Source organism: Balearica regulorum, chromosome 15 (genome assembly GCF_011004875.1).
Source record: "Balearica regulorum gibbericeps isolate bBalReg1 chromosome 15, bBalReg1.pri, whole genome shotgun sequence".
Taxonomy (NCBI): Eukaryota; Metazoa; Chordata; class Aves; order Gruiformes; family Gruidae; genus Balearica; species Balearica regulorum.
Genome location: NC_046198.1, coordinates 10,500,779 through 10,526,588, shown reverse-complemented (window position 1 = coordinate 10,526,588; position 25,810 = coordinate 10,500,779). Strand labels below are relative to the sequence as shown.

General features: G+C 66.7%; 1 protein-coding gene across 1 annotated transcript; it reads left to right on the top strand.

Moving 5' to 3' along the window:
* The first annotated feature begins 1,510 nt into the window (after positions 1 to 1,510).
* Positions 1,511 to 25,514, top strand: MYO15A (myosin XVA). The gene is made up of 63 exons (XM_075767190.1): positions 1,511 to 5,239; positions 6,189 to 6,271; positions 6,504 to 6,567; positions 6,675 to 6,784; positions 7,037 to 7,111; positions 7,331 to 7,421; positions 7,900 to 8,003; positions 8,522 to 8,585; positions 8,671 to 8,784; positions 8,966 to 9,127; positions 9,223 to 9,336; positions 9,438 to 9,496; positions 9,775 to 9,898; positions 9,987 to 10,082; positions 10,174 to 10,305; positions 10,747 to 10,872; positions 11,064 to 11,141; positions 11,533 to 11,687; positions 11,835 to 11,880; positions 12,035 to 12,159; positions 12,396 to 12,513; positions 12,604 to 12,779; positions 12,850 to 12,934; positions 13,221 to 13,274; positions 13,460 to 13,541; positions 13,631 to 13,761; positions 14,484 to 14,579; positions 14,670 to 14,905; positions 15,161 to 15,339; positions 15,463 to 15,535; positions 15,720 to 15,911; positions 16,063 to 16,157; positions 16,283 to 16,371; positions 16,467 to 16,590; positions 16,725 to 16,786; positions 16,928 to 16,991; positions 17,094 to 17,232; positions 17,457 to 17,547; positions 17,632 to 17,728; positions 17,970 to 18,091; positions 18,226 to 18,285; positions 18,494 to 18,569; positions 18,949 to 19,064; positions 19,148 to 19,266; positions 19,350 to 19,491; positions 19,775 to 19,886; positions 20,035 to 20,109; positions 20,524 to 20,729; positions 20,802 to 20,935; positions 21,014 to 21,080; positions 21,226 to 21,298; positions 21,532 to 21,605; positions 21,708 to 21,790; positions 22,015 to 22,145; positions 22,267 to 22,361; positions 22,764 to 22,841; positions 23,093 to 23,189; positions 23,275 to 23,435; positions 23,539 to 23,672; positions 23,773 to 23,906; positions 24,594 to 24,727; positions 25,044 to 25,184; positions 25,272 to 25,514. The coding sequence occupies exons 1-63, from the start codon at positions 1,511 to 1,513 to the stop codon at positions 25,371 to 25,373; spliced, it is 10,500 nt and encodes a 3,499-aa protein (XP_075623305.1). The 3' UTR covers positions 25,374 to 25,514.
* The last annotated feature ends 296 nt before the right edge of the window (positions 25,515 to 25,810 follow it).

The window sequence follows — 25,810 nt, the reverse complement described above, 5'->3', positions numbered from 1 at the left end:
CGGTGGGGCTCCTGTGAGGCGATGCTCCCGTGTGGCTCGGGCTCTGCTGATGCTCTTCCCCACTGATCCCATGTTCGTGTCACCCCACAGACCCTCTCCTGATACCTCTGGGTGCCTCCCCTCCTGTTCCATGCCTCTGCTCTCCCTGCAGTTCTGGGGCAGCCTCCCTCTGTGCAGACCCCACCGGGGTGTCTCCAGCCCAGAAATTAATGCAGGGAGGAGGCCAAAGCCTTCAGATCACGGCTGGTACCTCCTCCGCTGCAAATGTGGCAAGAAGGACCAGGCTGGGGAGAAGACAGCGCCATGGGGTGCCAGCCATAGGGCTCCCCTGGTTCTGGGGGAGGCCAATGGGTTTGGTCCAGCAACTGCTGCTGGTTCTTGGGTTCCCCCAGCTGCTGCACAGCTGGATGTTGCTGCTGCTGCTCCTCCCATGGGTCTCCACAAATACCCCCTGCCAGGGCATGGAGCGGGTGCTGCCCCTGCCCGCACTGGTCCTGCCGTGTAGGGCAGCAAGTTCCCACCAACGCTGCTTAAACTTTCATGAACTTGCAGCTGCAGGAATCCAGCTCTGGCATTAACATTTGATGCGGCCACCCTGCACCTGGGCACGTGTGTGTGCAAACACACTGCCAGCACCACCATGGGGCACGTGTGGCACACACAAACCCCCTCGCCAGCTGCATGTGGGCACGTGTGGCACCCTGCAAGCACATGCAATGTGCATGGCATGGTATGAGGGGTATCCCCATGGGCTCCTGGCTCCTCTCGGCTTCCTAGCGGGGTTGCGGGATTTGGTCTGGTGTTGGGTTCCTCCTTTGCGGCGCTCCCCTTGGCCGTGCTCCCGGTGCCGGAGCGGCGCATGCCTTGGGCTCTGCAAAATCGTCTCCTCTCTCTTGGTGCCGTAGTTTGGCTTTGTGTGATCGAACGGGTCCCTGGGCTTCCTCCTTCTCCATGCTGGCTGGAGGAAGAGGCTGATTCCCCAGGGGAGAGAACAGGGAGCCCTGAGGTGTGGGGAGGTGGCAGGGTCCAGTTTTGGGGTGGTGATGGCGCTCTGTGCTGTTCCCTGCAGCGTCCCCCCAGAGGAATGCTCCCCGCCATGGGGGCCCTTTCCTCCTCCTTCGGAAAAGTCTCGGGGCCGGAGTGGCGCTTCCCTTACATTATTCATGCCGCCGCGAGCCCTGGCGGTTGGGTTACAGCCGGAGCCCAGCTGCCAGCACCGTGCTGCCTGACTCGCGGGGCGCCGCAGGAGGCAGGAGGCAGCTCCCGCCGGGCTGCACCGGGACTGCCGTCCCGCCGCCCCAGCGCCATGCCAAGCAGGGGGCCACCAGCGGCCAAGGGAGCCACGCACGGGCACGTGCCTCGCCGAACCTGGGCGCAGGTAAATACCCCCCTCGGGCAGGCAGCAGGGTTGGGAGCCGGACAGTGTGCCGGGAGCCGCCTCGTGCCAGCACGGGGCATCATCTCCCAGGGCCCCGCCGGGGCTGGAGCATGAGCGCCCGTCACTGCCAGGATGGTCGGCAAGAAGGGGGAGCCCAAAAAGGATGCGGAGGCCAAGGGGAAGGGGGGGAAAGGGAAAGGGAAGGATGGCAAGAAGGGCAAGAAGGAAGCGCCCAGCGAGTCGGAGGAGACCTCGGAAACAGAGCTGCTGAAGGCAGAGGAGAGCGAGGAGACGGAGGTGGTGGAGGAGGAGAAGGACGAGGAGGAGGTGGCTGTGGAGGAGCCCAAGAAGGGGAAGGGGAAGGAGAAGAAGGGGGTGCTCAAGGGGGTGGTGGCAAAGAAGCCGGGCCGGGGGAAGAAGGTGCAGCTGGAGCCAGAGGAGGAAGAGGGCGAGAGTGATGCTGCGCCGGGCAAGAAGAACCTCAAGGGCACCTCCAAGTTGGTGATGGGGCTGGCGGCTGACAATGCCAAGAAGAAGAAAGGGGCCAAAGGTGCGGAGGCCAAGGCCCAGCCCAAAGCATCTGCAGAGCTCAGCTTGGCCGAGGAGGAGGCGGCAGCGGCACCGAAGGCCCGGGTGAAGCGGAGTCTCCGCAGCACCTCGAAGCTCTTCCTGGGCTTCAAGAAGCTGGGGCTGCGTCGGCCCAAGAAGGGGCAGTTCAAGAACACGTCCCGCTTCTTCTGGGGACTGCAGAAGCACAGCACCAAGAGGAGGAAGAAGAAGAAGAACAAGGCAGTGCTCAAGTCCACCTCCAACCTGATGGTTCGCTTCAAGCGTGTGGGCAAGAAGAGGAAGGAGGCGGCCAACAACTCCCCGCCAGCGAAGCCGTCCTTCCTGCTGCTGCGGCGGGGTGGGCAGGCGGCCGAAGATGGTGCATCCCTCTTCCGCCGGCGCCCGGAAAGGAAATTCAAGCCACGGGCACAGGTTCTGAGCAAGGCGGCCGCCGCCACAGGCTGGCTGGCCAGGAAGGTGCTCTCCCGGCGCGGGCGGCTGGCGGGGGGCGGTCGGGCGGCTGACGCGGCCTGGCTCTCCCGTATCGGTGCCAGGAAGCTGCCATTCCCTGCGGAAGACGAGATCCTCAGGCACCGGGCCAACATGAAGCGGATCACAGGCAGCGGCGGGCTGTCGGCCCCCAGTGCTGCACGGCATGGCCAGGAGAGGCACAGCAGCATGGTGCGGTGTCCGTCCCGGCGGCACTCCCAGCATGCGCCTGCGGAACCACCAGTGCCACGCTATGGGTGGGCTGAGGAAGAAGATGGAGCCTACAGCCGCCGGCGTGGCTACACCAAGGAGGAGGATGGAGCCTATGGCTCCCACCGTAGCTACACCAAGGAGGAGAACGGAGCCTATGGCTCCCGCCGTGGCTATGCCAAGAAGGAAGATGGAGCCTATGGGCCCCGGCATGGCTACACCAAGGAGGAAGATGGAGGCTATGGCTCCCGGCATGGCTATGCCAAGGACGATGGAGCCTATGGTCCCTGGCGTGGCTACTCCGAGGAGGAGGATGGAGGCTATGGCCCTCGGCATGGCTACGCTGAGGAGGAAGACTACATCCAAACCCCGGCCTATCCGGTGCGCTATGGCTTCGAGGACGCGGTGCCGACCTCCTATGCTGACTACCCTGGCTATGAGGCGGAGGAGGACTATGGCTTCTACGGGGGCTTTTGCGATGAGGGTGACCCGCCAGGGCACCCCTATGGCTACGCGGAGCTCGAGGATGAGGGACCGTTTGGTGGCGGGTCCCCCCTTGCCCTCTACGACCCTTACGGCAGTGACCCGGAGTATGGCGAGGAGGCAGTGGGGCCCTTTAGCTACAGGGGAGATCCCTACGAGGACTTTGGGGAGCCCCTCGCCGGGGGGTACCCTGGGGGCGAATACCCCGAGCATCGCATCCAGTACAGCGAGGGAGGGTGGGCACCGCACGCCCAGTCCTCCTGCAACCCCTACGCCCTGGCTCTGGAGGAGATTGCTGAGGCCGAAGAGCCCGAGGAGTGGGAGGAAGAGGAGGAGGAGGACAGGGGGGAATATCCCTTCTCCATCCTCAGCGCCTCCTCGCTCCGGGGCATGCGGGAGACGCTCTCCTCCAAGCTTTCCCTCAATAGGAAATTCAGGCTCTTCCCCCGGCCCCAGGTCAAGCTTTTCGGCAGGGACCGCCTGGACGTCCCCCTCCCGCCGTCCCCCCACCTGCCGGCCCCCCGCGACGAGGACGACTACGACGAGTACGAGCCGCCCCCGGCAGCCCCCGGCCCCGCGGCAGCCCCGGGGCACCGGGTTTCGGCGGCGCGGGCGTGCGGCAGCCCGCTGGGGCAATTCCTCCAGCGCTCCCTCTCGCAGCCCCCCGGCCGCCCGCCACGGGGTGCGGGGGGATTTCGGGACCCCCGCACCCCCCGGCACTCCTACAGGGGCTCCGGCCGCGGCCTGGCGGGGATGGAGAGCGCCGGCTCGGGCGGCCGGGACTCCGCGCCGCGAGTATCTCCGGCCAAGGACCCTTCCCCGCCGGCGGGGCTCTGGGGGCAGCCCCCTCCCCGAGAGCCGGGCGCTGCGCGGCGGCCGTCGCTCCGGAACCCCTTCGCCAACCCCGGGCGCTCCCCGTCGCCGCCCCGGCAGCGCCCCGGCAGCGTGCGGGGCGAGGGGCCGCGACGATCCCCGTCCCTGGGGGCAAGCCTCCGGCGGTTCGGCCCCGAGCCCCCCAGCCCACCGCCGACCGCCCCCCGCTCTCCGGGGCCGGTGGGGAGGCGTTTGGGGGTGCCCGTGCCGGGGTCGGGGAGACCCCTGTCCCCGCGGCCGTCGCGGCGGGGCAGCCCCCCCGGGCTGCCGCTCCCCCAGGCCTGGCCCCGGCTTCCCGAGCCCCCCACCAAGGCCGTGAAGCCGCTGCAGAGGAGCCCCTTCCTGGCACCCACCCCCCGCCCCGGCAGCCGCCGCCTCAGCCTCCCCGGCCCCTCCTGGGACGAGGAGCTACCCCCCTGGCAGGGTGCTCCGCGGGGTCTCGCCGGGGTGCCCCCCCCGCCCAGCCCCGCTCCCGGCACCCCTAAAACCTTCATCCAGCGCATCGGGCAGCCCCTCGCCGGGATGGCCCCCCGCTCCCCCCCGGCGAGACCGCCTCCGGCCGAAGCGGGGAGCCGCAGCCCCTCCCCGGGGCGCTCCGTGGGGCAGTCCCTGGCGTCGCTGCTCGTGGGGAGCATGGCCCCCGCCGAAACGCCCCCGTCCCCACCGCCCACCCGCCGTCCCTCCTCCCGCTCACCCTCCTCTCCCCGGCGCCCATCCCGGCGGGACGGGAGCACCCGCAGATCGCCGAGCCCACCGGCGGGGCGCCGGGGCTGGGCCGACGCCGGGCACCCCATCCTCCCCTCCGGTGACCGGAGCCCCTCACCGCAGCGTCGCGCCGCTTTCCCGGCGCCCCGCGGCCGAGCCCTCGGCTCGCCGGTCGCCCCCCGCCGTGGCTCTCGTGTCCCGGGCCCGGCGGAGGCCGTCGAGGGCGACGGGGCGGCCGGGGAGGAGGGCGCGGGGCGCTACGCGGTGGTGACGCCGCAGGTGCAGAGGTTGGGCTCCTTCCGGCGGGCGTCCCGCATGTACAAGCAGCACTGGTCCACGCAGCACGTCGTACGGGTGCGGGAGATGCCCGACGCCTGGACGGCCGAGCAGGTTCCCCCCCGGCAGCCCACCCAGCGCGGCCGGCGGTGGGCGAGCCAGCGGGGAGCCGACATCGCCCGATACCTGAGCCAGCGCTTGCCGGCGGGCGGCTGGCGGGACAGGCACCCTTGGGCGGACGGGTACCTGGGCACCAAGCAGCCCTGGCGCAGCAAGGTAATGCCGGCGGGGAGCTCGCCGTGGGTGCTGGCGGTGGGACGGAGCCGGGGGGGCGAGCCAGCAGCCGGAGGGGCCCGGGATGGGGCGGTGTGTTGAGATGGCTACCGGCTCGCCGGGACGTGAAGCCGCCGGTGCCGTGGAGGTTTACAGCACCCAGGGGTGGGGGGCGAGCGGCCGTGGGTACGTTGGGTGCTGGTAGGGGTCCTGCCGTGGGGAGCAGGCTGGGGGGGGGTGTCATTGCCTGTTGCATGTGTGTCCCCTGTGCGCGGCCCCTCGGGGACACTTGACTCTTGCGTATGGAAATGCTGAGACCCGATCTCTGGCTGGGGCGGGCGCGGGTGGCACGCTGACCCCATGGGTGTCCGCTTTCCTGCCCGCCGCCTGGCCGCCTGCCAGTGTGGGCTCCTCCGTGCCACCCGCCCCGCGTTACATCTGCGCGTGGCCATGGAGCACAGCCATGGGGAGCAGCTCCCAGCCCCACGGCTCACCCCTACCGCAGCCCCCTTCCATCATCTCCCCCGGAAGTGCCACCCTGCCCAGGGGTCTCCATTGCCCACCCCTTGGCATACCCATAGGGGTATGGGTGAACCGTGGGGTGTCACGGTGGGGGCAGCACGGTCGTCTCAGCCTGTTCCCACCTGCCCACGGGGAGCAGGACTGGGGCTCTCCAAGAACAGCTTTCTGAGGATGGTCCCCAGGGATGCCTTGGTGTCCCTGTGTCCCCATTTCCAGCACTGCTGCTCTCCCCTGACATGTGACACTCTTGCTGGGGGACCCATTTTGGGGCTGTGGGATGCTTGCTCAGGGTCCCTGATGTCACTGGTTGAGAGCTCCCCAGTTTGGGGTCAGAGAAGGTGGTTTTGGGGTGGTGGCAGTGACCGGGTGGGATGCCGGAGGTGGCCAGCATGGCCCTGCTGATGGAGCCAGGCTGGTTTGCTCCATGCAGATGCAGTCGCTGTGCAGCCTGCCCATCGTGCGGTACCAGGAGCCGCAGGAGGAGGACGGGCTGGAGGACATGACCCAGCTGGAGTGAGTGTCCCTGTCCCCTTCGCCACCTGCCGTGACCCAGCACCATGGGGAATCAACAGGATTGCAATCGCCCCTGTGCACCCCATGGCCCCCACTGCTCCCCACTCCATCCCATCCCGACATGGGGCCCTCTCCAGTCTCCTGGGGCTGGGGATGCCGAGGACGTGCTTGGGGACAGCAGACATCTCCTGTCCCCCTGCCACCCCCTAACGCAGCCTCTGCTCCGTGCCAGGGACCTCCAGGAGGCCGCGGTGCTGAGCAACATCCGGACGCGGTTCGAGCGCCAGCTCATCTATGTAAGCTCAGGGGCACACAGCATCCCCCAAAGACCCCAGGCATAGGATCTTTGGGGGGGATCATCGCTCTCTGCGCGCTTGCAGCCCCAAACCTCGCTCTCCCACAGACCTACATTGGCAGCATCCTGGTGTCAGTGAACCCATACCGGCTCTACAACATCTACGGCACGGAGCAGGTGCTGCAGTACGAAGGCAGAGCGCTGGGCGAGAACCCACCGTGAGTTCTGGGCTGTCTCCGAATGCCCTGTGGGGACAGGGGCACCCCAATCTGCCCTCACCCACCCCTGGATCCTACAGCAGCCCCCGGTTTGGTGGTCCCAGGGCTCTGAGGACCCTCAGTCGCAGGGTGCTGGAGTGTTGTGTCCATGTGTGGGGATGCTCGGGGTGCAGCGGGGGACATGTCATCAAGGTCCCCGTGCCTGGGCGACATGGCACTGCACCCTCCACCTCTGCTTCCCGCCCCCCCCAGGCACCTCTTTGCCATCGCGAACGTCGCCTACTCCAAAGTGATGGATGCCAAACACAACCAGTGTATCATCATCAGGTGGGACACGGCTGTCCCCCAGCGCAGCCTCCCCGGGATGGCCTCTAATCAGCGCTGCCCTAATTGCCAGTTGCCAGGATGCTGCCGCCAGCCTGGCCTGGCACTGGGGCTGATGGGTGCCTCTGGGATGGGGTGCTGGGTGCGTTTGGGGTGCGTGTACTCCCGGCCCTCTGCTCGGCTGGTGACAGCCCCGGCCGTGCCTCCCCCTCTGCATTTCAGTGGGGAGAGCGGCTCGGGGAAGACCGAAGCCACCAAGCTGATCCTGCGCTACCTGGCAGCCGTCAGCCAGAAACGCAGCACTGCCCCACAGGTAGGGTGCTGCCCGGGGCACACTGCCCTGTCCCCTTGTCCCACCTCCCTGCTCTCTCCTCCACCCCCTGCTCATGGCTCCACTGCTCTCTCCTTGCCCCCATGCTTCCACCTGGACCATGGCAGATAGAGGTACCGGGGGGGGACATGTGAGCTGGGACGGTTCAAGGGGACTGAGCATCATGGTGGCATCTCTGCCACGTCACCCCAGCAGCGAGGGGATGGTGGAGATGGAAAGCTGGAGCTCAGTGCATGCATGTGCATGGGGTCCTGGTGCTCTCCTGCATCCTCGTGCAACCCGGATGCGGTGCACACCTTGAATTTTGTTGGCACCCGTGGGTGTCTGCACAGGACAGGAGGTGGCAGGGAGGGTGGCGCAGGTGGGAAGGTGACAAGAGGGGTCCCCTAGCCATGGGGAAAGCCAGTGGTGTGTCAGGGTGCTCGGGCTGACCCCGTGGCTCTCCCCATTCCCGTGGCAGATCCTGGAGGCGACCCCCTTGCTGGAATCCTTCGGCAATGCCAAAACTGTGAGGAACGACAATTCCAGCAGGTTTGGGAAATTTGTGGAAATCTTTCTGGAGGAGTAAGTAATGCTGAGCAGCGCCCGCGTGCGGCCGGCCCCCACCCTCTGTGTCCTCCCACCTCTGCCCTGGGGGTTCCCAACCCAGCCCCGCTGCCAGGCTGCCCTTTGACTTGGGTGGGACGCACACAGGGACACTTTTGGGGACAAACCTTGGTGGGGGAAAGGCAATGTGCCCTGAAGACAGGCAACGTTTGCTGTTGCTGGGGTATGGGCAGGGATGTTGTGCCCTGGGCTGGCACACGGACCACTCCCGGTCCCTGTCCCCACGTTCCCTCCCACCCTTGCTCAGCCCCACTGATCCCAATGGGGGGTGTGCCCAATGCCACCCTGGGGTGCAGCAGTTCCAGGAGCCGGTACCTCTCCCCGCCCACAGATCCCAGTGGGGGATACCTGGGGACTGGGCACCGACCCTCCCGTGTGCCGGGGGCAGCATCGGGGCAGGGGTGGGCACGTTGCGGGTGGCACAGCCCCTGCCCGCGCCAAGGTTGCCAGCCGGGTGCCCGTTCTCGCCCCTGCAGCGGTTTGATCTGCGGTGCCATAACCTCGCAGTACCTGCTGGAGAAGTCCCGTGTGGTCTTCCAGGTGGGCAGCGAGGGGGTGCCGGGCTCTGCCCCCTGACACTGCCCCCTCCGCCGCCCCCACCCCAGCTCGGTCCTCTGCTCCCCAGGCCAAGAGCGAGCGCAACTACCACATCTTCTACGAGATGCTGGCAGGGCTGCCCACCCAGCAGCGGCAGCGGTACTGCCTGCAGGGCGCCGAGACCTACTACTACCTGAACCAGGTAGCGTGCCCCCTGCCCAGCCCCCCCATGCCGCCTGCTTTTTGGGGGGCTGGCCAAGCTTCGGGTGCCGGTGGGTTCCTGAGTCCTCCTGGATTTGGCATGCGGATGGGGAGGGTGCTCAGGGCAGGGGGGGTCTGTGTCCCCCCGGGACCCACTGATGGCACTGAGGGGGCCATGCCAGGGTGGGAACTGCGAGATCCCCGGCAAGGATGATGCGGAGGATTTCCGTCGGCTGCTCAACACCATGGAGGTGCTGAGCTTCAGCGTGGAGGAGCAGAACAGCATCTTCCGCATCCTCTCCTCTGTCCTCCACCTGGGCAACGTCTACTTCGAAAAATACGAGGTACGCCAAGGGGAGCCAAGCTGCTCTCCTCGGGCCTGATTCAGGATGTGGCGGGGGGGGGTCACTGCATCCCACTGCCTCACCGTGTCCCGCAGACCGACTGCCAGGAGGTCGCCACGGTGGTGAGCGCCACGGAGATCCGGACGGTGGCTGAGCTGCTGCAGGTCTCCCCCGAGGGCCTGCAGAAAGCCATCACCTTCAAGGTGACGGTGAGTGGGGGGGGCCACAGGCAGGGAGGGGGGGTCCCTGGGAACCAAAGCTGGTGTTGCTAAAACTCCATCACACCGTTGGTTTTGTGCATCCCAACCAGGAAACATTGCGGGAGAAGATTTTTACCCCCCTGACCGTCGAAAGTGCCGTGGATGCCAGGTAGAGGGAAGGGGGGGCTGCGTAGGGGCATGGGGGGTGTCTGGCCCCCGCGGATGGGGCAGGAGGTGAAATTCCAGGCTGGGAAAGGGCACGGTCAGGTCCCTCAGTGTGGATTAGGTTGTCCAGTGATTAAAACTGCAGCCCAAAGGGCTGCCCCATGCACAACGTGGGGCTGTGATGGGTGCTGGCCACGGTGGTGGGGGTGTACATGGTGCCGTGCCGTGCCGTGCCATGCCGTGCCAGAGCTCCCGCACTCCGCTCATCTTGCCCCTTCTCAGGGATGCCATTGCCAAGACCCTCTACTCCCTGCTCTTTGGCTGGCTCACGGACCGCATCAACAAGCTGGTGTACCCACGGCAGGAGGCCCTCTCCATCGCCATCTTGGACATCTACGGCTTCGAGGTGAGAAGGATCCGTCCCGACTCCATCAACCCGTTCACCAGCCCCAGGGCTGTGGGGTCTCAGGCTCCGCGGCCCCTTCTTCTCGCAGGACCTGAACTTCAACAGCTTTGAGCAACTATGCATCAACTATGCCAACGAGTACCTGCAGTTCTTCTTCAACAAGATCGTCTTCCAGGAGGAGCAGGTGGGCCATCGCGCAGTGCTGGGCTCTGTGCCTGGGCCAAGCGCCGCCGTGGGGCTGGGGGCACGGGGCTGACCGAGTGCCGGGCCCGCAGGAGGAGTACCTCCGGGAGCAGATCGAGTGGAAGGAAATCCCCTTTAGTGACAACCAGCCCTGCATCGACCTCATCTCCCAGAAGCCCTACGGCATCCTCCGGATCCTCGATGACCAGAGCTGCTTCCCCCAGGTGAGGGGCTGCCTGGTGCCGAGGCAGTGAGGATGGCAGCACTGAGTGGTCACCGTGCCCAGGGTGTCACCGTGGCCCTGGGCTGCTCTGCTCCTGGGCTGTCCTGGACAACCTGGGAGACCCCCCAGTTTGTCCAGGCTGGACAAGCACCAAGAGCTCCCAGGTCAGTGCGTGGCAGCTTCCCCCAGAGGACTGGCTTTTGCAGGAATTGCTGAAAAACTCCTCCCAGCTGCCCTGTATAAGAGAGAAGGGTGGTTGCACCCTCTGTGCCGATAGGGAAACTGAGGCACAGAGCAGTAGATGCCCATGACCGTGCAGCTGCTGGGTGGCAGAACTGAGAGCAGGGTCTGGCCAGTTGTCCAGGCATCCCCATCCCGCTGCCTATGTTCCCGGGGCTGCTGAACTGCCCGAGCCACATCTCACCCCTGTGTCTGTCCCCAGGCCACCGACCACACGTTCCTCCAGAAGTGTCACTACCACCATGGGACGAACCCACTGTACACCAAGCCGAAGATGCCGCTGCCCGAGTTCACCATCAAGCACTATGCAGGGAAGGTGACCTACCAGGTGTGTGGCAGTGGGATGCCTAGCTGGGGTTTTAAGGAGGGTTAAAGAGGAGGTTTATGGGGTTGATCCTGTATCGGGGTGAGGGGCAGCCCAAGAGGTCTGGCTGGGGGCCCCCCCATCCCAGCCTGGAGCTCTTTCCCCACCCCCATTGTGCCATGGGCTCCTTACTGTGAGCTTTTGCTCTTTGCCAGGTTCACAAGTTTTTGGATAAAAACTACGACCAGGTCCGACAGGACGTGCTGGACCTGTTCATCAGCAGCAGGACCAAGGTAGGGCCCTGCCCAGACCCAGCTCTGCAGTGCTGGGGGGGACACTGAGCACAGATAGCCCTCTTCCATACACACCACTTTTCATGTCCCCAAGTGTGAGTTCCCATGGCCGGTGAAGCCCAGGAGGACCAGGAGCAGAGGATGCCTCCAGCTCCACCCTGTGCCCACTTCCCACGGGGTCCTCTGGGCTTTGACCTCTCCAGCATTGGCACAGACGGGCACGTGGGCTGCTCTTGCACTTCCCCATCCCCATCGGGGGATCCCAGCTGTAAAGAGATGTGACTTGCTCAGGGCTGGGTAAAAAGGCAGTGACTGGGCTGGGAAGACAAGCCAGGAGAGCTGCACCATCCCAGCCACCTTCCTCCTCCCTAACCCTTACCATCTCCCCAAGGTGGTGGCCAACCTCTTCTTCGGCCATGCCCAGGTGATGGCTCGGCAGAGGAGCCTGGTCAGGAGGAGCAGCACCAGGACACGGCGGTACAAGGCCCCCACCGTGGCCGCCCGGTTCCAGCAGTCCCTCCTGGACCTGGTGGAGAAGATGGAGAGGTCAGGGCAGGCAGGGTGGGCAGGGTGTGCAGGACAGGCAGCCAGGCCATGCTCTGGGCTGGCAGGAGGAGAATGACAGCCAGACCTGAGCGCAGGGTGGCCAGGTTGGCTTTGTCTCCTGTGGCCGACAGGGTCTCTCCATCACAGGTGCAACCCGTTCTTCGTGCGCTGCCTCAAACCCAACAACAAGAAGGTGAGAGCCGTCCTGGGGCTTTCCTGCCCACGGCGATGCCGCTGCTGCCGGTGCGGCGTTCCCCTCCTCACCAGCCCAGGGAGCGCGGCGGGCACACGGTGGGCGGGGGTCTGTCCATGCGGCTGCCAAGGCTTCTCCCTGCCACCCCCCCAAGGAGCCAGGGCTCTTCGAGGCCGACGTGGTCAGCAGCCAGCTGCGGTACTCGGGGATCCTGGAGACCATCCGCATCCGCAAGGAAGGCTTCCCCATCCGCATCCCCTTCCTCGTCTTCATCGACAGGTGCCTGGGGGCTGCGGGGCAGGCACCATCGTCCTGTCGAGGGGAGACACAAAGCTTGTGGGTGTTTTAGGGGGTGTTTGGCCTGGGGGTCCCCCTCAGTGGGAGCTGGGAGCCCCCCCCCACCCCCCGTGGTGCACAGCACCGGGAGAAGCTGCTTTCCCAGACACGGAAGGTCCGTGCCGGTGTCCCAGAGGGGACCCATGCAGTGATGGTGACGGTGTCACGGCCTCATCAAGGTACCGCTGCCTCGTCGACATGTGGTCCAATGTCATTCCCAACGGGGCCAACTGCGTGGAGATGCTGAGGAACCTCTGTCCTGTCAGCCCCAGCATGTACTACGTTGGTGTCAGCAAGGTACGGTCCCAGGCAGGGGGCTCGGCTCCAGCGATGCCCCAGGGGAGGTACGGCCGAGGCGGGGGGCTCACGGCCTTGTCCCCCTCCCAGCTCTTCCTGAAGGAGCAGCTGTACCAGGCGCTGGAGAGCAAGCGAGCCCGTGCCCATCACCTGGCCGCGCTGACGCTCCAGCGCTACGCTCGCACCTTCTTCATCAAGAGGCGATTCCGCTCCCTCCGCCGAAAGATCGTCCTCCTGCAGAGCCGGGCGCGGGGCTACCTGGCCAGGTAGGGGTCCTGGGGGAGGTGGCGGGTGGGCACTCATGGGTGGCAGAGGGTGACGGGTGCCCTCCCGCAGGCAGCGGTACCGGCGCATGCGGCGCACGCTCATCAAGTTCAGGTCGCTGGTACACATCTACGTGAACCGCCGGCGGTACCTCAAGGTGAGGTGGGGGCTGACGCATCCCGGGGGGTCCCGGGCATCCGCTCCCACCCTGCTGCATGTTCAGTGGTGGGTCTGGTGAGGGCACAGCAGCACCCTCCAGACCCTGAGCCCCCCCGCCAGACTCCATCCCCACCACCACCTCCATGCCCCATGGGGCATGGGTAGTGCCTCTTTGGGGTGAAAGCCTGGCGATGCTGGGGGTTCAGTGGCACCCAGGGGGGTCCTGCTGCCTCCGGGTCTCCCTCCATGCTGGTGGTGGTTCAGCATGGCTGCTCTGCTTGCAGAGGAAGGAAGATGCCCGCCGGCGGGCAGAGGAGGAGAAAGAGAGGATGAAGCAGGTAATGGGGTGCAGGTGTGCGGCACTGGGGGCACTGTGCATGTGTGATGCATGTGCAGCCCATGTTTCTGTGCCCTCGTCCCTGCCACGTGCTTGCCCATCCCCGTGCTGCCGGCCAAAGGACCCATGGGTACTGTGGCAGGGAGCAGCGTGGTGAGTGGGTGCATCCCTGTGCTGTGCTGGCAGGAGCTGACGAGGAGGGAGGTGGTGGATGTCACCCACCTGGAGATCCCAGCTGAGCTGATGGGGCTGCTGGAGGCTGCCGCAGGTGAGCGGATCCTGCACCACCACCGGCATCGCTCCCAGCCCCTCATCCCCATCCCTGGGGCCGTGCCGTAGCTGCCCGCTGTACCGTAGCCGCCCGGGAGGTGAACACTGGCTGCGTGGTCCTGGTGCCGCCACCGGCGCTGCAGCCCGACTCCCAGCTCACCCTCCCGCTCGACATCAACAACTACCCCATGGCCAAGTACGTGCGGGGCCACTTCCAGGTAAGGTGGGCGCTGCAGTCCGGCAGCGGGGAGCCTGCCCGGCAGGCAGCCGGCTTTCGGGGAGTCCTCAGCACCCTGGTCCTGGCTGAGTGGTTAGGTTCAGGGTCCCCGTGGCAGCTCTGCCTGGTGGCTCCCCGCACCATCCTGCTGGGCTCTGCCCTGGCTTCGGCCGTGGGGATGCTGCGGGGTGTGAGAGGGGCTGGATCCGGGGTGGCTGCGGTGCTGCAGGGAGCTGGCCACCACCTCCCTCCCTCCCCGTGGGTTCCTGTCGTCTCCAGAGGCCGGGGGGACCCCGCTGAGGTTATCGGAGAGAGACCTGCCGAGCCCTCCTGGACGCCCGACGCGGGGCGGATCTGGAAACGCTGGGGCAGGAGACCAGGTCGCTTTGCTCCTGGGACCTCAGCCCCATCCCCGGTCGCTTTGCCCCCTTCTTCCTCCTCACCCCCTGTTTTTACTGTGTTTCCCAGTCCCCGGCATCCCGAACAACAGCGCTAGGGCCAGATCCTGCTCTCAGCCTCACTGAGGTGCTGGCATCTCTGGTGCTGCCAGCACAGCCCCAGCCCGTCCCTGTCCTGCTGCTGGGAGGCTGCTGGCCCCATCCTGCACCCCAACCCCTTCGCAGCCCCATAGTCCCCACCCAGCATCAACACCACACTCAGCACCCTTGAGGCCTGAGGCTGTCCCCGGGGCCCGGGTAGCCACGGGTGCGGGTGTTACTGCAGGAACCGGCGTTCGGGATGCTGACGGCCCCGCTGGCAGCCCCCCTCACCCGGCTGGACGAGGAGCTGTGCCACGAGGCGCTCGGCCTCTTCCAGCTGGTAGGTGGGACAGCACAGGATCTGGCACCGCGGTCCCCTGCCCGCTCCCTGCCCGGGGCCGGAGGGAGGACCTCGCTGTCCCGGTGGCAGATCCTGCGGTTCATGGGGGACCCGGGGCTGGGCGGCCCACAGGAGACCCTCTTCGGCAACTACATCGTGCAGAAGGGGCTGTCGGCGCCAGGGCTGCGGGACGAGCTCCTGGCACAAGCTGCCAACCAGGTCTGGCGTAACACCAACGTCAACAACGAAGAGCGGGGCTGGCTGCTGCTGGCCGCCTGCCTCAGTGCCTTCCCCCCCTCTGCCGCCTTCGACAAGTACCTGCTCAAGTGAGCTGGGGCTGGGGATGGAGCTGGGGACCGGGGCTGGCTGGGACCCTCGGGCATAGCCTGGCACGTGTGCCCAGGGACATTGCTGGGTCTCTCCAGGGGCTCTCCGGGCCAGCCTGGCACATGTGTCCAAGATGCTGCCCAGGTCCCTCTGGGGATGCTCTGAGGTCCCTCTGCGGTCCCTGGGGCCAGCCTGGCACACGTGCCTGGGCATGTTGCCCAGCCCCCTCCTGTAGCATCACCCCTTCCCCGCAGGTTTGTCTCTGACTATGCCTTTGCTGGCTACAAGCCGGTGTGCCAGCGCAAGCTGATGCACGCCATGGCACGGTCGCAGCTGGGTGCCGCGGCTGCCCGCGCCTACCCGCCCTCGCTGCTGGAGTGGACGGCAAACCGGAAGCAAGCCAGCATGGCGCTTGACCTCCACTGCTTCAACGGTGTGGGGTGGCACGGGGTCAGGGGCACGGCAGCGGGGAGGGCCGATCCCAGCTTGGCCACCCTGTCACCGTCACGGGCAGGAGGGGACCGGCGGGACCCGCTCACCCCCCGTCCCTCCCCAGGTGACCAGTTCTCCTGCCCCATCCACTCCTGGAGCACGGGCGAGGACCTGGCAGGGGCTGTCCTGAAGCACAGGTACCCACCGGACCGGCACCCACCCACCCAGCAGGGCGAGCACGGGGCAGTGTAACCCCCGGGGACATTTCGGGTGACCCCAGGAGCCCAGAGCTGGGATGCCCAGCTTATGCGCAGGGTGTCCCCGTGGAACCGGGGCACTGCTGGCAGCCTGTGCCCATCCCCGGTGTCCCGCTGTTGGCAGGGGGCTGTTGGAGGGCTGGCGCGGCTGGTCTGTGGCCATGAAGGCGGGCGCCCAGTGGGCTGAGCTGGCCGGCCATGACTATGTCCTGGACCTCATCTCCGACCTCGAGCTGCTCCGGGGCTTTCCCAAGCAGAAGTCCTGCTTCCTCATCGCATGGGAGGGGGCCGAGAGGCGCAGCGGGGACAGCCAGGTGTAGGTACCCGGGCAGGGATGGGTCTCCTGTCGTGAGGCTGGTGGGGTTGGCACTGGGCCGGATGGGTGCCGGCAGAGGTGTGGGTCGGGGTCCTGGGTGGGGATCTGGCACCCGGTGGGTGCGGGATGAGCACATCCTCCCTCCCTGCAGGGTGCTGGGACACGGCTTGGATTTGGATGAAGTGCCTCCTCCTCCGGCCGTGAAAGCCCCCACGCTGCCGTCCGTGGATTCGTATCCCCCTCACGGTAAGGCATCGTCCCCTCCACCGGTCCCCTGGAGCTGCTGGCGGGGCCGTGCCGTGCCGTGCCATGCCGTGCCGTGCCGGGGCAGCCCTGCCACCGGCGGTTCATCCCTCCTCGTCCCCCTGCAGACGGGGAATTTGGGGAGCCCCGGAGCCAGAAGGGTCTGGACCGATACCTGGACAGCCTCTTCGACCCCGTGCTTTCCTACGGCAATGGGGTGAGAGGGGCGTCCCCCCGCCCGAGGCAGAGCGAGTGCAGCATTTTGGGGGTGCAGGGGGCTTGGCCTCTGTCCCTGACGCCTTGCCCCTCCAGGAGCTGGAGAAGCCGGCTGCCATCTCACAGAGGATGAAGGGAGGCGGCGGCGCAGGAGGGGGGGACGGCGGCGGTGCGGAGCGGAGCGGACCCCCCGTGCCCGCGGAGACGCGTCAGCCGAGGGGTGAGCGCCCCAGCACTCCTGCATCCCAACCCAGCTCCCTGCCTTCGTTTCCCCACCTCATCCCTGGTCCCTGGGGTGGGTGACATCCCTGCACCCAGCGCAGGATGCTGAGCTCTCCCCCTTTGCCATCGCAGGCGCGGAGCCAGCCCCGTCCCCGCAGCACCAGGCAGATGCCAACCAGCCGCCTGGGCCCCCGGTCAGTGGGGCAGGGCTGGGGGGGGGCCGGGAGGGGTCAAGTCCTGCTCAGCCTCCGCTGCAGGGCAGCTGTCCTGGGGGGGTCCCCAGGGATGGGGGCAGCTGGGGGTGCCGGATGCTCATGGCGTGGTGTCGCTTGCAGGGTAGAGCAGCGGAGGGGATGCCAGCCCGCGCCCCCCAGCCTCGACCCTACTTGCAGAAAGCTGGTAAGGGGTCCTGGTGGCAATGGGGGCTCGTGACACCGAGCCAGGCCCCAGGGGTGAGGGTGATGTCTGGCTCCCCCATGAGCCACATGTTTGGTCCTGCAGTAGCCATGGGCCAGCAGTGGCCGGGCGAGCTGGTGCAGCATTCCCGGCTCAACTCGGAGCACTTCCCGCGGCCCACACATGACATCCGCAACATCATCCGGCAGTGCCAGCCGGCCCCGCGTGGTTCCCAGCCCCCCAGGTACCCACCTTGGCCCCCAGCTGAGCCAAAGGCTTCTGCCTGCAGGTGCACGTGCCAGCCCCAATGCCGGGGGGCAGGCAATGTCGGGCTGCGAGGAGATGCTGGGGGTGCGGGTGATGCCAGGATGCAGGTGATGCCGGGGGGCAGGTGATGCTGGGGGGCAGGTGATGCTAGGGGTGCGGGTGATGCCAAGGTGCAGGCAATGTGTGATGCTGTCTCTGCAGCAAGCTCTTTGGGAAGAAGCTGGATCCTCACGAGGAAGCCGTGCAGATCCTGAAGGAGCAGCTCTCAGCAGCCCGGGTGCCGGCGGCTGCGGTAGGGATGCCGCTACTCCTATACCCCCTGTACCAGGCTGCGGGACCCACCGGCCCCAACCACAGCCCGTTCTCTGCCTCACAGGGGCCCAAGGAGACGGTGGCCACAGTGAAGCCGGTCGCCAGTGGCGGGTACCAGCTGCGAGCACCAACGGGGCATCCAGCGGCCACCCGGCCCCCAGGTATCACAGGCAGAACCATGGCACTGAGGGGGTCAGGGTGGTGTGGGGGCACCTCGTCCTCCCCAGTGGCACAGGGTGATGCCTGATGCGACCAGGCACAGGTCTGGGTGTGCAGCATCCTCATGGGATAACCGCTGTGCTTGGCTAAACCCTCTCTGCCCCACAGCTGGCCCCCGTGCCTCAGTTTCCCCAGGCAGAGAGGGGCTGTTGGTGACGTGCGGGGCTTTCCATCCCTTCGCAGTCTCTGTCTCACGGGAGCTCCCATCTGAGGCACAGCAGGTCCAGACCCAGCTGCACCGGAGCTGCAGCGAGGATTTCTACACCTACCACAATGTGCCCTGGAAAATATACATCCGCAAGGAGGTGCCGGGGCGGCGGGGGGCGCAGGGACAGTCTGGTGTCAAAGCGCTGCGGGGATAAAAGGGGCTTTTTGCTGAGCCCGAGGCCCTGTGGGGTGGGCGATGCCAGCGATGCCGTGCTGGTCTCCCTCCTGGCAGGTTTTCTACCCCAAGGACAGCATCAATAACCCGCTGCTGCTTGACCTCATCTTCCGGCAGGTGAGGCACCAATCTGGCCCTGAAGCCCCCCAGGGTTCCTGGGGTATCCTCCCGCTGGGGTGATGGTTTACTCATCCCACCGCAGCCGTCCCATCTTCTCCTCCCTGATGTGGAGGAGCAGGGGGTGTCCTCATCGGCTGCCCCAAACCGGGGTGGGGGCCGGGCAGGGCAGAGGGGCTGGGAGGCACACAGCTACCCCCTTCCTCAGATCTTCAGTGACACACTCTCCAACACCTGCATCCGGATCAGCCAGGAGGAGCGGCTCCGCTTGAAATCCCTCTTTGGTAACCCTCGCCTGCACCCCCCCGCGTCCTGCTGCTCCCGGGCTGAGGGCTCACACCTGTGGGGCCCACCTCATGCCCACCCACTGCAGTACCCATCCCCATCTCCTGGGCATCTCCAAGCCACAACCAGCTCTGCTTAAAGCCGGGGTAGTTTTGCCTCCAAATGCAACGAGCCCCCTGTGATTTAGTGCTCCACCAAGTCATGAGTTGTGTCAGGTCTCAGCCAGGCTTGCCACATTAGGAGGGGACATACTTGTCTCTCCATCACGGTCCTGTGGGCTTGGGAAAGGGATGAGCATCTCTGCTCTCGCTGTGAACCCTGTGTCTGCATCCTCCTTGGGGAGGGGGCACGCTCACCAGTGGGTATTTCTTCCTGCAGCGGAAAACAAGCTGGACTCCTTCAGCCCCGTGGCCACTGAGAGTGTCAAGAGGGAGATCATCGCCGCGGCCCGGGATGGCTGCGAGGTGTATTTCTCGCGCCTCTTCCCCGCCACGGTGAGTGTCTGGCCACGGGGCAGGTCGGTGGAGGGGGCACCCCAGCCCCGTGCCCCCGGCTGAGGCAGCACCCCAACCCGCAGGGCAGCGTGGGGACGGGCGTGCAGATCCTGGCCGTGTCCCATGCCGGCATCAAGCTGCTGCGGCTGGTGAAGGGCACCAACGTCGCCGGGGAGCAGCTGCGGGTGCTGCGGGCGTACAGGTAAGGGCGAGGAGGCTGGGCGGTCGGTGTGGGATGGGTGCTGTGGGTGCCAGGTGTTTCAGCCTCCCCTCGCCCTGCCCCAGCTACGCCGACGTGCTGTTCGTGACCACCCCGTCCAGGAACATGCTGGAGTTCAACCTGCGCAGCGAGAAGCTCATCCTCTTCTCCCCCAAAGCCCCCCAGGTCAAGGCCATGGTCGACCACTTCATCACGGAGCTCAGGAAGGTGGGGGGTGCCCTGGGGACAGGGGGGTGGCTGGGGGCTTGTCCTGGGGGCTGGACCCTGCCTGTGTGCCCATGTTTGGGGGGCCATGGTGGGCACCCTGCAAATGGGACCATGCCCTGGGGTGAGGGAGGTTTAGGGGAACACCCTGGGATGGTCCTGCGGCTGTGGGTGGTCAAAGCCCCTGCGCTGGGTGGGATGTGGATGTGTGTGGTGTACATGGGTGCGCATGGGTGTGCATTCGTGTGCCTGCGTGCACGGGCTGTGCTGGCCCCCCTGTGCCCAGGACTCCCAGTACGTGGTGGCCGTGAGGAACTACAGCCCTGAGGACGGGGGCCAGCTCAGCTTCCACAAAGGGGACATCATCCACCTGCAGCCACTGGAGCACCCCGAGAGAGGTGAGCTGCCCCCCACAGCCTCCCATGCCAAAATGCCCTCAATGAGGGGCACGGGGGCAGCAGGACTGATTGCTTAAGTGGCCCCGGAGGTGGCTGTGCCCTGGCCTCGCATCCTGTGACACCCCGTGTCCCCACGATGTCCCCACAGACCACTACTATGGCTGTGTGGTCCGTAAGAAGGTGATGTACCTGGAGGACCTGAAGACAGGCACACAGGATTTTGGTGGGTGCCATGCTGTCCCCACGTGTGTCCCTGGTGTGCGTCCACTGCCCTGAGCCGTGTCCCCTCCTGGGGCTGGGGCACGGGGCGGGATCCTGCCTCCGTCACCCCTCACCAGGATGGTTTGGGCTCTTTTTGGCACTGACCCGATGCAGGGGGATGCTCCCCTGTGCTTCCCACCCTGGGTGGCACTGGGTGCTGCCCCACATCCCTGCAGGTGATGGGCTTTGTGGCTCCTGGTCCATGCCTTTACCTCTAGCAATGCCAAACCGCAGCCATTTCCAGCGAAAACCTGCAGCCAGGCTCCCTGGAAAGGGCTCGGGGGGCAGTGGGCAGGAGGGAGCGAGCAGAGGCTTTTTGGGGGGTGACCCCCAGGCCTGCCAGCCCGGGGCCATCCCCACCATCTGCCTGGCACAGGGTGGAAGTTTGGGGCCATCCACGGCAGGTCGGGGCTCTTCCCCGCCGAGTATGTCCAGCCCGTCGCGGCCCCCGACTTTGTCCATTTGCCAGCGGAGAGGAAGGAGGAGCCCAGGGACAAGCAGGGCAAGGTGGCAGCTTCGGCGGCCGTGGCTGTGGCTGTGGCCTCCACTGCCGTGGCCCGGGAGCTGGACCGGAGAACTGAGGTGGGTGCTGGCCCGGGGGCCATTGCTGGCATGGTGCTGGCTGTGCCCGGTGCCCACCACCCCGCTCCGCAGGCGTCCCCCGCCAGCACTGCCTTTGCGGAGGGTCCAGAGGGAGATGGCGGCGAGTGGCTCGGGGACGGCGTGGGGACCTGCCCCATGCTGGCCTTCGCCCGGCGGTATTTCCGTGCAGCACGGCACGGGACCACGTGAGTGCCTGGCGGGGGGACGGGGACACCCCGCAATGGGGACACCCATGCCCACCCATTCCCTTGTCCCTCTCCCAGGGACTCTTGTGGGACAAAGACCAAGAGGGACGTGCCCAACGTGCTGGAGATGCTGATGTTCACCAAGGTACGGGAAAGCGGGGTGCCTCTGCCCTGCTGTTGCCCACAGGTCCCCTTGATGTCCCAGGGTGTTCAGGAGCTCCCCAAATGCCACCTCAACCCCCATCCCATCCCTCTGGCTGCTCTCAGGAGCTGATGCTCTCCCCCTTCAGACCCCCATCCAGGAGTCGCTCATTGAATTCGTGGATGGTGGCATCAGCAAACTGGCCGCCGAGGCTTTCCAAGGTAGGCAGGGGGCCACAAGCACCCCATCTCCCTGCCCCACGGCCATCCCCAGCCCCATCCTTGGAGGATGGGGGGGGGCAGGACTGGGGTGGGTAGATGAGATGGCCTGGAGGGGGGGTTAGCTCCTCCAGTCCCACTGCCCTGCATGCCTGGGATGTTGCCCACACCCAGGGCAGCGTCCCAGGGGAAGGGACGGGGTGAGCTGTGTCACCATGTGGCTTTGTCATCCCCAGCCGTGATGAAGTTCATGGGTGACCACCCTCTGAGGGGGCAGACAGAGCTGGATGCCATCTGCACCATCCTCAAGGTAAATCCCCCACTGGGGTAGCGGGTCCTGGTGGTGGCCTGGGCAGGAGGGTGGCAGCTGGGGACGTCCCCAGTTGCAGAGCGAGCCGTGCCTGTCCCCCAGCTGTGCGCAGAGCATGAGGTCCTGCGGGATGAGGTGTACTGCCAGATAATCAAACAGGTCACCAACAACACCAGCTCCAAGCCGTGAGTCCCTGCATCCGTGCCGTCCGCTCTGCCTGGGACAGTAGAGGCTGGCGCTGGGGACACTCGTGTCCCTGGCTGGGCTGAGCTGCCCCAATGTGGGGGGAGACCCTGGAACCCCACCCTTGCAGTTGGCTATGCTGTTCCCTGGGGCAGTGGGTGCCGTTGCAGCCACCGCCGGCACTCTCACCCCCCCCCAGGGGCTCAGCACCGGCTCCTCCTGGCAGGGACAGCTGCCAGAAGGGCTGGAGGCTGCTCTACATCCTCGCTGCCTACTACAAGTGCTCCGAGGTGCTCAGGCCCTTCCTCCTGGCCTTCCTGCAGGATGCTAGCAGGCACCCGGAGCTGCCTTTCCAGGGTAGGGGCTGTGCACGCCCCAAGGTGCTGGGTGCATGGTGGGGAAGGATGCCCAGGGGTGTCACTGGGCTCCAGAGATGCGGCTCAGCCCCATCCTTCACCCCGGTCCTCATCCCCGCCAGGCATCGCCAAAGCCTGTGAGCAAAACTTGCAGAAAACCCTGCAGTTTGGCGGCCGCAGCCTCTTTCCCAGCAGCATGGAGCTCAAGGCCATGGTGGTGAGACTGGGTGCTCATGGGTGCCCATGGGGCAGGGCTGATGCCAGCTTGAGATCCCTTCCGGAGGTTCTGGATCCCCCCCATGGGCTCAAGATCCCCCCAGACACTGCCCTGGAGCTGAACTGATGGTCCCTTGCTGGCGTGGATAGCATGGTCCTTTTTGGGGTCTGCTTTCCAGTGGCACTGCTTTGGGGGTGCCCTGAGCTTTCAGGGGTCCCCAGTGGGGATGCAGCTCTGTGCACGTGGGGCAGGGGGCATGATGGCTCACCTGGGCAGGATGGGCAAGATACAGGACGATCCCCATGGGATGGTCCCCACGGGATAACTTGGGGATGAGGATGTCCTTTGGGGTCTTGATGTACGAAGGGCCCCCCTGCACCCCAACATGTCCTCCCCATGCAGGCTGGACGCAGCGCCAAGCGTCAGCTCTTTCTCCTGCCCGGTGGCATCGAGAGGCACCTCAAGATCAAGACATGCTCGGTGAGTCAGAGGGGGCAAGAGGCTTGGTGCACCCTGGGCTCGTGGTGACCTCCTGGTTGTGGGCGCCCTGAGGGTGTGGATACTGGGGGGCTGCACCCCTCGGCCGTCCCCAAGCTGGACTTTGTTCTCTGGGAAAGGGAGATCCCTTCCCAGGGAGCCGCATGGGATGAGCCTCAATGCAGGACCCGTTGGCGGCCCTGAGTGCGGCGGGGGGCTGTGGCAGCGTCCCAGCCGCCTGTCCCTGTGCCCAGGTGGCTCTGGACGTGATCGAGGAGCTGTGCTGTGAGATGGGGCTGCAGCACCCCGAGGCTTTTGACGAGTACATCCTCTTCGTGGTGACCGACAGAGGTGAGGGGCTGGCGGGGTCGGGACCGCTGTGCCGCCGGCGGGTGCCACGTGTGGCGGCCGCGCTCAGGCTCCTGGGGCGGCACAGGGCAGAGCGTGCGGCCGCTCACCCGCCGGGAGTATGTCCTGGACGTGGCCGCCGAGACGGAGCACCGGGACGCCAGCTACACCTTCTGGTGCCGCCGCGTGGTCTGGAGCCAGCCCCTCAAGTTCGACAACGAGCTCTATGTCACCGTTCACTACAACCAGGTCAGGCCACTCCGCCAGACGCCCCCGGGGCTGCCTGACTGTCCCCCCGCCCCGGAACGTGCCCCGTCCCCAAACCGTGTCCTTGCACTCTGTCCCCCCCCAGGTACTCCCCGACTACCTCAAGGGGCTGTTCACCGTCCTGCCGCCCGCGAGGCCGGGAGAGCAGCACCTCCCGCACGCGGCCAAGCTGGCCGCCCTCCAGCACCGAGCCAAGGACCGCCACCACCTCCCCACCGCGTATGGCCGGGGACGGGGACGGGGGGGTCCGGGGTGGGCATGTCCCATGGGGTGCGGGACCCACTGGCCAGCGCTGGCCCTGAGCTCTGTCTCCCCGCAGGCGGGAGGTGCAGGACTACATCCCCCCGCAGCTCTTCCGCCTGCTGAAGGCCCAATCCTGGCTCCACATGGTGACCCAGCACATGCAGCAAGCCCAGGCGCTCAGCGCCCACCAGGCCAGGGCACAGTTCCTGGGTGAGCGGGGACAGGACGCGGATGGGGAGGTGATGCTAACGGGGAGGTGATGCTGCCGGGGATGCAATGCTAACGAGGACACAATGCTAATGAGGATGCAATGCCACTGGTGATGCAAGGCTGCCAGAGATATGATGCTACCAGGGATGCAGTGGTGCTGGGGATGTAATGCTGCTGGCAATGCAACGCTGCTGGGGATGCAATGCTGATTGTGTCTTCCTAACGATGACACAATGTTAATGAGGATGCGATGCTGCTGGGCATGTGATGCTGCCCAGGAGGCAACGCTGCTGGGGATGCGATGCTAACAAAGATGAGATGGGATGCCACGTTGCTGGGCGGGTCCTCCACAGGGAGTGTGGGACAGGCAGACCTTGGCCCTGCACGGAGCCTGGGGTGCTGCACGGCCAGCGGGATGCTGCACATGGAGGGCAGGACTGCAGGGGCAGGGCAGGGCAGGGCAGGCTGCTCCGAGGGCCCACGCTCCGCCACCCACTTTCCCAGCAGGCTGCAACAGGGCCCCTTGGCTGCTCCTGGGTCCAGTCCTGTTCCTGGACCAGAGCTTGAAGCTGTGCAAGGCTCTGCGAGCCGACCCAGCTCCTGCCAGGCACGGGGCTGGCTGGGACCCTCGGCAGGGCCCCCGTGGGGTGGTAGGGGGGCACTGAGATCCCGTCCTCCTCCCTGCAGGGCTGCTGAGCGCCTACCCCATGTTCGGCTCATCCTTCTTCTACATCCAGAGCTGCAGCAACAACGCCATCGTTTCGCCCTGCATCCTGGCCGTCAACCAGAACGGCCTCAACTTCCTCAGCAAGGAGACCCACGTAGGTGGGGGGCTGTGGGGGGCACGGGGCCTGTGGGCACCACCCGGCGGGGGGACCCCGTGCTCCTGCTGCAGATGCACCGTGAGATGTGAAGGCAGGTGGGGGGTGATGTCCCTCTCTGCAGGGGACAGGGTCCCTGGGTTTGGCCCCGGCAGGCCAGGTCTGCCTGCCCGTGCCCGCCCTGTGCGGAGGGGCTGCACCGCTGGGACCCTCCGTCCTGCTCTCGTCTGCACCCGCTCCGGTCCTCGGTCCCCTTGGTGGGGTTCCTGGGCCCCCGGGGGCAGGTGGGACACCCCGCTGCTCCCCTCCCCGCCAGGAGCCCGTCGCCAAGTTCTCGCTGAAGGAGATCCAGTCGACGCGGACGCAGCGGCCGACGGCCGGATCCAGCTACCCCTACGTGGAGATCACGCTGGGCGACCTCCTGGCCCAGGGCATCACCCAGCTGCAGCTGGAGCAGGTGGGGGACACTCGGGGGGGCGGAGGGCCCTGTGGGGGGGCTCCCGCGGTGGTGGCAGGGCCACCCACGGCGTGTCCCCCTCGGCAGGGCCTGGAGCTGTGCCGCGTGGTGGCCGCGCACATGGAGAGGCTGCTGGGCGCCCAGGAGAAGAGGCTGACGCTGCCGCCCAGCGAGATCACCCTGCTCTGAGCCCGCCGCGGACCCCCGCCACGGGGGACAGGGGAGGCATCAAGCCGGGGGGGGGGGTCCCCAGCCTGGCCGGTGGCTGGTGTCCCCCCCCCAGTCCCCCCCGCGCTGCTCGCACCTCGCTGGTGTTCTCGGGGTTTATACACGCCCGTCAGCCCGGCCCAACTCGGTGTCGATGGTTTTGTGCTGCGCTCGCTGCTGCGCCCCGTGCCTCAGTTTCCCCCGTGCCTCAGTTTCCCCCGTGCCTCAGTTTCCCCCATCCCTCAGTTTCCCCCGTGCCTCAGTTTCCCCCGTCCCCGTCCATCAGCTGCCCCCCGCCCTGTGCCCCCCGTCTCCCCGCCGGCAGCGCGGGGGGTTCCCGCTGTCGCGGTGCGGGAGCGCGGCGCTCCCCGCGGTAACCCCCGGCCGGCTGTCCCGCTCTCCCTCCCCGGCCGCCAGGG